The sequence below is a fragment of the Lepidochelys kempii genome, chromosome 23, assembly GCF_965140285.1.
Source record: "Lepidochelys kempii isolate rLepKem1 chromosome 23, rLepKem1.hap1, whole genome shotgun sequence".
In the NCBI taxonomy this organism is placed as follows: Eukaryota; Metazoa; Chordata; order Testudines; family Cheloniidae; genus Lepidochelys; species Lepidochelys kempii.
Genome location: NC_136402.1, coordinates 10734975 through 10746300, shown reverse-complemented (window position 1 = coordinate 10746300; position 11326 = coordinate 10734975). Strand labels below are relative to the sequence as shown.

The 11326-nt window shown below is 60.9% G+C and overlaps 1 protein-coding gene across 1 annotated transcript; it reads right to left on the bottom strand.

The window, feature by feature from the left end:
• Window positions 1-3904: 3904 nt before the first annotated feature.
• LOC140902097 (serine/threonine-protein kinase SBK2) lies at window positions 3905-5702 on the bottom strand. Its single transcript, XM_073321793.2, has 3 exons — window positions 5537-5702; window positions 4947-5149; window positions 3905-4498 (listed from the first exon to the last, which is right to left on the bottom strand). The coding sequence occupies exons 1-3, from the start codon at window positions 5700-5702 to the stop codon at window positions 3905-3907; spliced, it is 963 nt and encodes a 320-aa protein (XP_073177894.1).
• Window positions 5703-11326: the final 5624 nt, after the last annotated feature.

Genomic DNA, 11326 nt, shown 5'->3' with positions numbered 1-11326 from the left:
CAATTCAAGGCGGGGACGGGGGGATTAGCCAGTGTTCCCTGGAGGGACAGTAAATCTGGCCCAGTAAACAGGGATGGGGGTCAACAGCCCTGGGGCGGGTGACGGGGTCCAAGGGGCAGCCCATCTCGCTGGGATGCAGCCAGCCAGGGAGCCCAATGCATCCCGCTGCCACGGTGCTGTGTGTAACCCCGCAGCCTGTGGGCCCCGCCCCACATGAACACCAAACGCCAGGGCATTGGTACCTACTGCCCAGCAGGGAAGCACTGGGCCCCATGGGGCAGAGCCGTGGTTATGCAGGTAGAGCCAGTGCCATCACATCTGTGCCACAGGAGAGGGGGGATACAGAGTCCTGAACTGTGCCCAGGGCTCTGGGAGTTTGAGATGCCCAAACCCCCACAGCCAGAGCCTTCCCATCCCCTCCATGGTGGGGGGGGCACTGCCCCTTTTGTGGGCCCCTGGACATCCCTGTTACCCAGAGAGAGGCTTGCTGAATGCTGAGGCCTGGCCTGACCCAGTCCGGTGGCAGGGAGTTCCCCAGGCTCAGTGGGTGTTGTCTGAAATCAGCTCCCCTGGGAGCAGCCTGAAATGTATGGCTCTGTCTTACTGCTCACCCCTGCTCTGCATCGCCACCTGCCCACGGAGCCCTGCGCCGAGCAGCACCACCCATGGACCGGTCTCTGAACAGGGACATTTAGTGCAGACACAGGGAGGGGTCTGAGGAGGTCAAATGACGTCCCTCCCCTCCCACCCCCACCACCCAGGTGCATGAATCTGTATCAGCCCCAGAGACCCACAGCTTCAGCAGCAGGGGGACAGCAGCTAGGCCAGGGCCAGCCTTTCCCACAGCAGCTGCCAGACGTCCTGGGAATGGCCTCTTGTGTGTCATTCCCTGGGGCCTTAAAGCACAATGGCTTTATTTAAATGCGGCCTGAAGAGCCTCCCACCAGGCTTCCTCAGCAGCGCCTGGGCTCTGGCCCCCCAGCACGGAGTGCGACCGCCTGAGCTGCGGGACTGACTGCGCTAGCTGGCAGCAGCAGGAGACCATTATCCAGGCTGGCTGGGGATGGGCTGTGAGGGGGGGCAGGTACTTGGGGTTCTCAGGGCTCTCCCCCTCATTAGGGGCTCTCCCAGCCCCTCTCCCAGGGCCGTGCTTGTTGCTGCTGCCACGGCTTCAAGGGCCTTGGCGTGAGCCCAGCTCTTCAGAAGGTTCATGGCCAGTGATGATTTCGGCCGCGGCCCCCTTTTCCCTGCGCCGGCGAAAGATGGGAAATGACAGATTTTTAACACGCATTTTGGCCAAGCCCGGTGGATTTTCACTGCCAGCAAAGGCACTGCTGGAGCCAGGGTCTTTCTCTGCCAGATGGCAAAGGCCTGCAGCAAACGATGAGGGTGGGGGGCGACAAGGAAGGACTCTTAGAATGGAAGGTGTAGGGCAGCCTAAGTACTGGGTGCTCCCCATTGCTCCTAACCAGGCACCCATCAGTGCCCTGGCACCTGCTGTTCACCTGCCCTCGCCCGGTCTCTGAGACGGTTTCTGCTCAGGACAGGACTTGGCCCTCTCACGCTGGCACCACCTCAGCCTGGCCACCATGGCCCCTGGGATGGCTCTTGGGGTGCCCAGGGTTGGGCATCACCATGTTACCCCCTGCTGCCTCCAGCCACAGACAGACTTGCTGGTGCTTAGTTGGGTGCCAGCTCCCTGATCCCTCCAGCCTGGCAGCCACTAGGCCAGCCTGTTACCCGGGGTTCTTTCAACCCAAAGCTCTTGGTAACTTTTACTCTGTGCGAGGTGGTGTCAGCCAGGGCCGACCAATCAATGGCTGGCACAAACAGGACAACACAAGAGGGCTTTCACTTAAAGCTAAACTTTACTTAGTCTCAAGCACTTATACACACATCCGCACCAGGAAATCACCCCCAACCCTTGATCATTACCAAAGCTGAGTGTGGCTCTCGAGTGGCACAGCGGCAGCCCGTCTGCTGTCTGCCGGTGGGGAACACAAGATGCTTCCAGAGAGAGAGTCCAGTCCCAAAGAGTCCCCCTACCTCAAACTTTCCCTCCTTATTTAGACATGAGTAATAGCATGACATGTCCCTTAAAGAAAACTTGTTAAGCAAGCAGTTCCAATGGGCAAGAAAGAGGCTCCTTCTGATTATTGATTAACCAGGGGTGGGTTTTTCCAGAGTTTGCAGCCTTGAGGCCCCAGTAGAGATTCCTGGGGCACATCCTGCTCTTCTAAAATGCGTGTATCAGCAACTTCAACACAATTCATATCAGGAAGGATGCGGGGTCAAGCTGCCCTTTCTGTGGCACCCAACTCCCCCCCCCCACCCCCAGCCTTGGTTAAACTGAGACTGTTGAATGGCCAGTTTAGAGCCTGCTGCCTTGAAGCCATACTGGTTTCAGGCACTTTACTGGTTTGCCAAAGTCTCCGCTTACAAGCCCACGTTTGCCTCGTGGGTGAACAGCTGGGCCTGAGCCCCTTAGAAAACCTCCTGCTGTGGTGTGCTGCCCCCTCTCCATTGAGCACACCCCATAATGCTGGGGCTGCAGCCCCCATGGGACCGGGGCACACACCAGCGTGCCCAGTTCCGCTGCAGCCCCTTGCATGACAGCCCCGCCCTGAACTCTGGTCCCAGAGAGGCCCGTGAGGAAGGGCAGTGGCAACAGAAGGGTGCCACATAAACCAAAAGCAACACCTGGTGTCTGGAGCCTGCCCTAAACCCACCTCCCCAGGCTAATCTGGCTAAAGTGTACCCGCACTGCCCAGGTGCAGGACAAAGTGGGTCTCTCGGCATTCTGCTCATAGCCCCAAAGTTCATTCTCTGTCCTCCGAGTCTGGATAGCCCCCTTCGCTTAGTGTCAGGCATGTTGCTGCCCTGTTGATTTCACCAGCGCACAGCCTGGGTGCTGCGTTCCCCTCCCTACACCCCTCCATGCAGAGACTGGGTGCTGAGTTCCCCCCCCCCCAGCACAGACTGGGTGCTGGGTCCCCCTGCAAAGACTGGATGCTGGGTTCCCCCCCACCCCATGCATAGATTGGATGCCCTTCAAACCCAAGCCGCAGCCTCCAGCTACCCCAGCTCTGAGGTCCCCACCATGTCTTGGACCCATTTGCAGTACAGAAGCCCCCTTGCCAGCCCAGTTATATTTAGTGGCCGTGTGCGGCCGCGTGCCTTGGCCACTTGTTGACAGTTTCCAATTACAGTTGTGCGCGGAGGTTCGTGTCTTGAGGCCTTTGGCATCTGGGGTCAGCAACAGGCCACATGCTGGAAACACAGCCAGGAAACAGGGTGCAAAGCCAGCCCTGTTCCTGTACGGGATGTGCACCGTGGGGCTCAGCCCCCACGCCTCACAGTCTCCACCACAGGGGCTGACCCCACTGCTCATGCAGCCCCACCATGGGGAGTCTCAGTCCCTCCCCTCACCTCATGCACCTCCACTGCAAGTCCCTGCCCTCCTGCCCTATACAGCCATGGGGCTCAGTTCCTGCCCTCCTGCCCATACATTCCCATCGTGGGCAGCTGGCCCAGCTCAGAGAGTCCATGGTGGTTGGGGCCAATAACATCAACCTGGGGCCTGTCGGACGAAAGCAGTGACTGAGGAGTGGGAATGGGCCGTGGGTCTGATCTGGGGCTTTGTGGGTCGTGGGGGACGGTGTCAGGCAGGTGGACCTATTGCTCTGGTATGCTGAAGGAAGCTCCGAGCCGCTAGTGTTAGGATTGTGCTTTTATTCCCTCCCCCCGTCCCCCTGCCATCTCTGCAATCCCCCAGGCCTGGCCCCCAGCACCAGCCTCTGGCCATGGTCCCTGCTAAGCAATGTGTCCTGCAAGTCCTTGGTCCCTGCGGCCCCTTGGCCGTGGCGGGTGCCTGTGCCTGGCGGCAGTGCCCATGAGGCTGTGCTCAGCGGCAATGGCTACTCCCCCGCAGAGTCCTGCCTCCACGGGCAGCGCCCGGCTCCTTGGGTTCCAGCCAGGGGCACTTGATGTGGGCCATGGCAATGCTGGCTGGGCTGCGCTGGCTGGGGTCAGGGGTCAGCAGCCCTCGCAGCATCTCCTGGGCCTCATAGGTGAAGCGCCCCCAGCGGGGTGGGCGCGGGCGGACGCGGGGGCTGCGATGCCAGCGCTCAAAGTCCCGGTAGTGCCGGTCGGCGGCCGTGTGCCAGGGGAAGAAGCCAGTCAGCACGCAGAAGAGCAGCACGCCCAGGGCCCAGGCGTCCAGGCTAGGCTGGGCCGGCAGGCGGGCCGAGGGCCCCAGGAGGCACAGCTCGGGTGCCGTGTAGGGCAGGTTCTCAGGCAGGGCCTCGATGGCAGTGCCCTGCGGGCAGCTCAGCCCAAAGTCGGTCAGTTTGACACGCCGGCACTCAAGGTCGAGCAGCAGCACGTTCTCAGGCTTGACATCGCGGTGAACCAGCCCCTTGGCCCCCATGAACTCGAGGGCGCTGGCGAGCTGCAGAGCACAGCGCTTGACATGCAGCTCTGCGAGCCCGAACCCCACCTAGGGAATCATAGAATCATAGAATATCAGGGTTGGAAGGGACCTCAGGAGGTCATCTAGTCCAACCCCCTGCTCAAAAGCAGGACCAATCCCCAATTAAATCATCCCTCAGCACGGGGGAGAGAGGTTACACACAGTGCCCTGGAGGGGAAGGACTCTGGGTCCCACTGCCCACCTCAGGGCCAGCCAGTCCCTGCCCTGGGCGGATGGGAGCCACCCCCCGCCATCCCCAGCGGGGAAAGGCCTCCTGTCCCATTCCCTGTGCCTGCCTTGGGGCTGGATCTGAGTTGGTGCCCAACAGAGGGGAAAGGTCCCATGTCCCAATCCCCACCCCTTGAGCCAGCCAGTCCCCGTCCTAAGGCCGGGTGGGGCGTCCCCTAAAGGGGACAGGCCCATGTCCCATGCCCGTCCTCAGTGTGGCTACATCGGAGACTCTGGCTCATAGTACCTGTGGCTGCAGCAGGGAGAAGAGGTCCCTGGCAGGGGCGAGGTCCTGCGCGAAGACATAGTGGTGCTCGGTCTGGAAGGCGATGCCCAGGGCGCTGGCAATGCAGGGGTGGGCGGCCAGGCTCAGCGAGATGCAGTACTCGCTCAGGAAGTCCCGCAGCTCAGTGTCCCGCTTCTCGATGAACTTCAACGCCATCGGCCTGCCTGGGGGGGAGGGACGTGCGGAGAAGTCAAGGCTGCTGCCCCCCCCCCGCCAGATCATACCCCCTCCCCTATGCTGGATCAGACCCACATATTCTCCACATCCCTCCCATGGATCAGCCCCCTGCCACCCCACGCTGCTCTGTGGGGCCAAGGGCTGTCAGGCTGTAGGATCCCAGGGCCCAGCAGCTAACCAGGTGTGGAGTCGGGGGGCAGAGGGGCTCAGTGCTCCATGCCTGGCCCTGGACAGGGCTCCCCCTCCCCAGCCGGTGCCCATCAGGGGGTGGGCTCAGTGCTGGCGCTCCTGGGGGAACAGGAGCAGTGGGTTCTGTGGGAGGTGGGGCCACATGGACACAGACTGCCCCCCCCCAGGGGCAGCCCAGGCCCTACCTTGCCGCTGGTGCACGGCCAGCAGCACGTGGCCATAGGAGCCGCTGCCCAGCTCCCTCAGGATGGTGTATGACTGGGTCACCTCCAGCCTGGGCAGGTTCTGCGCCGTCAGCTCCATCATCTCCTCCAGCTGCTGCTCTGCGCCCCACGGGGCGGGCAGGGTCATGGCTGCGGGAGGGGGAGGGATGGGGTTGTTACCACCGGGAGCAGTGCCCAGACGGCCCCCGGGGGACACGGACATCACCAGCCCAGCACTGAGACACGGCTGGCGTCGGCACCTTTGCTTCGCCATGCTGGCCTCAGGGCTGCCCACCTACGGTAACCAGGCATCCGGTTTTCGACTGGAACACCTCGTTGAAAAGGGATCCTGGTGGCTCTGGTCAGCGCCGCTGACTGGGCCATTGACTGTCCAGTTGGCCGCGGGGTCTCAGAGGAGGGGCAGGGCAAGGGTATTTGGTTTTGTGAAAGTAGAAAGTTGGCAACCCTATGCCCATGCCGTGCCCAGCTGGCTAATGCACCCTGATCCGTTTGGGGACGCCTGGGCCCCTGCACAGCAGACAAGTCTCCCCCAGGGCTCTGGCTCAGGTGGGCTCACTGGGCAGAGCTCACAGGGTGGAGCAGGAGGCTGGAGCTTGGGGGCGGTGAGGCCAGGTGGCCTGCCCTGAAGGGCGAGTGAGACCCCTCAGGGGTTTGGCACTCAGGATTCCTCCAAGAGACAATTTAAAAGCTGGGGCATAGCACTGCTCCTGTGGATCTGTGACAGCTGCTTATACAGGGACCCCTCGCCCTGTGCTGAGATGCGACTGCCTCTGGGGAGGGGTACGGGGGGCTGTTTATACAGGGACCTCGCCCAGTGCTGAGACGTAGCCACCTGTGATGGAGTACAGGGTTTGTTTCACACAAGGTTATGTCCCATTGAATAACAGCCCCTCCCAAGCCCCTTGGGGCCTGACAGCAGCTTCTCCATCCCTCTCTGCATGGGCCTGGGGCACCAAGACATGGCTTCCTGTAGATGCCCAGCTGTGGACCAAGGGGACATACCCCCCACACTGGGCTCCCCTTCCAGCCTGTGGAGTTTGGACAGACTCCAGGTCCCACTGATGCTCTGCACCTGGGGAAGAACAGCTCCCTTGCCCCGGTGACACCTCTTCCTGCCCCACTGAGCCTGAACTGCCCCAGGCCCCTCTACAACCCTGGGTTCGGGCACCAAATTCATACCGGCAGCAAACCCTGTATCACTTCCGAGCGCAGTCAAGGCCTTAGTCAGAGGCAGAGCCAGGGAAGCAACCTGGCTCCCAGCCCTCCTGCTGGAATCACTAGACCCCACTCCCCTCCCAGAGTTTGGGATAGAACCCAGGAGTCCCGGCTAATACCTGGACTTGCTCAGGGGAGGAAGTGGCCCTGGTGTCAGTGCCCCAGCACCATGTGCAGTGAATGTGGGACCAGCAGCCCTGGACACCCCCCGGCATCTTCAGGCTGGGAGCTGCCAGCAGCAAGAGAAGGGCAGCATTGAGAGGCCCACCCAGATAAATCAGTGGAGCCCTGTGGGCTTGGGGGGCACCAGATGAAAGAGGGACCCCACTTACCTGCCTCCTGGAGCTGGAGCCCCACAGTATGCACAGGGGAGCCTCTACCTTCCCGTCTGTCTGTCCGCTGGCCTGGGATGAGCCTTTTATCCCGTCCACCCCGAGCTGGAAAGGGTCCCGTGGTGGCTGGCAGATCCCAGCTGGCAGTGCGGGCCAGGGGTCGGGTGCGGTCAGTGCCGGGGGCTGGCACTCGCTGGGCCGGGATTAGCAGGCACTTATCTGGGTTATTTTTACCAGCTGGCACTGGATACTCCAGTCCCCCAGCCCCCACTCTCATTTACTGCTCCCCTCCCCCTGGCCCCCCAGTACCCTCTGTCCAGGATTAGCTTGTCCCAGGTGTTCCTGGAAAGTCAGCTCCTGACAGCAGGGGAGCGCCCCACCCTGGAAACCCACTGGGGAGCTGGAGCAGGGCAGAGACCCTGCTGGGGTGAAGCTCCAGGAAACACCTTCCCCCCAACAGAGCCCAAAGCATTTTCTGCCACGGTATACAGGGACCCCTTGCCAGGCACGGAGATACAGCCACCTCTGGGGTGGGGCACAGGAGCTGTTTATACAGGGACACCTTGCCGGGCACTGAGATACAGCCCTTCTGGGCTGGGAGCAGGGGCTGTTTAAATGGGGACCTCTCGCCCAGCACTGAGATGCAGCCACCTCTGGGGTGGGTGTGGAAGTGGTGGACTAGCACCTGGACAGGCTGCATGGGCATAGGGAGGTGGAGATGGGAACATTTCTCAAGAAGGAAGGTAGCCAGGATTGTCCAGGACGTGTGGTTCATGCCGAGACATCAGAGAACATATCTCCCTCACACTGCAATGTGAGAACCCCACATACAGTCTGGGCCTGTGGTGTTACTTTTGGTAAGACAGATATGAGGCCCCTTTCACCACATGGGGGCACTGGGGGTAAGCACTGACTGCTGGGAATTGCCCCCAGCCAGCCCCCCATCCCAACACTGGGTTGTCCTTGGCAGAATCTACCAGGGGGGCTGGGAGCCAGGACTCCTGGGTTCTATCCCCTGCTGGTACAAGCTGCCACCCCTTTATCTTCCCCATGCCCCCTGCAGATCCTGCCCTGCCTGCCAGGTATGCTTCCTGCTGGAGACTCTGGCTTGTGAGGGGCAGCGTGGGGGGCCCTGCCAGTCTGGGGAACTGCAGAGATTGGGGTTGGCTGGGGAAGCTCTGGGGCGCTCATGAGCAACTGAGCCCCCCACCCCCACAGGGTCGAGTCCCGGAGGCCTGCTCCCGCCTCCCTCTGTTGTTTGCCTGAGTCTCTGGGTGGGGGGAGGAAGGGCAAAGGAGGCCTGGGGGCAGGGCAGGGACGGCTCAGGCAGGCATCAGAGACTTGGGCCGTTCCTGTTCCCAGAACCACGGCAACATGGCCACAACAAAGGCCTATTCTGGGATCCCCTCAGGGGGTCTCTGTGCTTGTGCCATGGCGACAGCCCCAGATACAGCACATGGCATCTGCTCTGGGCAGGGGGTGGTGGTGGCAGGGACAGCATGACTCCCCCACCACTAGCCCCCCACCCTCTGGGCCACATGCAACCTCCTCAGCATGGGGCCTTCCCCTGGGAACAGGTTGGCTTGGGGGCACCACGCCCGGTGGTAACAAGACCAGGCTGGGCTGCACTTCGCAGGCACCAGATGCCAACGAACAGGGGGCACCAGACCTGATGAGACTCGGCCACCCCCCCAGCTCCCAGGCAGGACAACCAGGGCCATGCTCCTGCTCTCTGCCCAAGGGCCAGACCCCACAGACACCAAACCGCCTTGGGGTAGTGTGGGGACTTTATACGGGGACCCCTTCCCTGGTGCTGAGATGCAGCCACCTCTAGTTTGGTGCAGCTGTTTATACAGGGACCCCTCGGCCAGCGGTGAGATGCAGCCACCTCTGGGGTAGGGCAGCTGTGCATACAGGGACCCCTTGCCTGGCGCTGAGATGCAGTTCTACGTGGGCTGTGGAGGTTTGTCCAGGCCCCAAGCTTCACTCCCAGACTCCAGGGGGAAACGACCTGGGTTAGGGAACCCTCCACAACAGTCTGAGTCCTTAATATTAGTTTTTCAACACCAGCCATCAGGTCCAAGAGGGGCAGCCGGGGCCACCAGCGACTGTGAGGGGAGAGTGCCTTGTGACAAAGGTGGGGATTGTCTGTAGCATTTTATGAACTGTCTGTGTGACTCTGTACTGATCTCCTTGGATAGTATTCAAGACAGAGAGCTGCCAGGAGGACTGGCTGGGCTGGTGTGGGCCCTGCGAAGGCCGAGCCAGGCTGGCTGGGCTGGTGTAGCACCAAGGAAGGCAGAGCTGGGCCGGCACAGCACCAAGGAAGGCAGAGCCGGGTCGGCTGGGCTGGCGTGGGCCCTGTGAAGGCACAGCCGGGCTGGCTGGGCTGCGGCTGCGCCAGGGAAGGCAGGATTCCTGGCCAGCTTGGTCCCATTCCCCTTCTTCCCTCCTACCTGTCAAAACTGTTCCCATTCAACACCATCCCGACTACTGAGTTGGGACCATCTGATTCCTTGTCCCCCAGCCTCAGCTGCCCCTCCAGCTCCACTGCCCACTAGTGACCAATCTCAATATTTCTCCTCTCTCTTCTCCCCAGTGGGGGATAGTGGGGACCCACCCATTGTCCAAATCACCCACGACTCTTACACAAGTAGGGTCAGGAACTGGGACAGTGCCTGTGGGGGGAGGAGATTCTGGCTGGTGTGTGACAAACAAACCCATCTTGGGGGTCCCAGATCACAGAGAAGAAAGGTTCCCATTAGGGGTGGTGAACAATTTCAGTTCCAGCCTAGCTGGGGAACATTTGTACCTTTTCTCTGCCCTGGAGCTGCTCTCGGATGTCCTTGAGAGCAGCCTCCTCTATGGCCACGTCCACCCGTTCCTTCTCCTCCTCATCCTCTGAGTCCCTGGGAGTCCCTGCACCAGGGAGAGAAGGGGACAGGGTGACTCCTGCTGCCACTCAGGGGAAGGACAGGGGAGTGGTGGGGAGAGCAGAGTTAATGTTCCCTCTTCCCACCTCAGGGACCCAGGGCAAATTGGGCCCCACACTCCCCCTCTCGGGGATGCCTTCAGCCTCCAATAGCTTCAGGAGCCCCTTCCCCCCCCCCCCCCCGCCACTGTGCTGGATTCCCTGGGAGGTGCCTGCCCCCCAGGCTGGGCTGCGGCAGCACCAGGGAAGGCAGAGCCGGGCTGGTGTGGTTCACTGATTGTTACCTGCATGTTAGTTTTAGTCTAGCAGAGTCTTGAAGAGTTTGCTGGCAAGGTAGAGAGGCTGGCGTGTCTGGCACAGGGTAACAGTGGCTGATGGTTCTGGGTGTCCTGAGCAGAACCTCAAAGATGGAGAAGTAGTTCCTGTTTGTTTCACGTTCACAGACCCACAGCAACATAGCCAAAGTGGGAGGAGAGAAGAGAGTGTAGCAGGGGAAGTGCTGGGGTGGGACCCAGTTCAGTTCCCAGGTCTCTCCCAGGTTTGTGGGTGAGATCTAGGGCAGGTCTCTGTTGGACAAAGGACAGTCTCCTGCTCCTTACAATAATTTGTGTCCACGGAAGAGAAGGGCTGATTCCCTCCTTGTGACTCTCAGCAGCTCCCTAGGAAGGAGCCACTGCTCTTCTCTGCAGACCTTCTCCTGGATCTCACAGGAGTCTGATGCTCTCACTCCGCAAGCCTGCCTGGGGCCCTGGAGTTAGTGCTCAGCAGAACCAGGCAGAGCCCTGTCTTAGAGCACCAGCGCCTTCCCTCTGTCCCTGAAGGAGGCAGGGCCCCAACACTGCTCTGCACTGACTGCTCTGACTAAGGGTGGCCCAATGTGCTCTCAGGTAGCATGACACAATGGAAATGTGGATCATCCAGTCTCTCATTTCCAGGCCTCCCCAGGGTTACAGTAAAATTCCTGTTGCCCCTCCCCATTGTGCTCAACTCCCAGATGTGCTGGAGGTTGCTGTCAGCAGGCTCTTCAGCATGGCATCCATGGACCAGAGGCCTTCCTGCTCCTGGGACAGAGGAGTAGGTTGATGATCTACCTGCCCATGGCCATGGTTTATACTCCATGCAGGGCAGTGCACAGGAACTGCGATTTCCTGTTTCGGATCTAGTGGCAGCTTCAGGAGACTGTATATGAGACCTTGCAGTTGGGGGGGTGTGGTCCAGACAGGCAGTGATTTGGGTGTGGAAGTTTGAGGAATAAGGCAGAGGCCCATATGG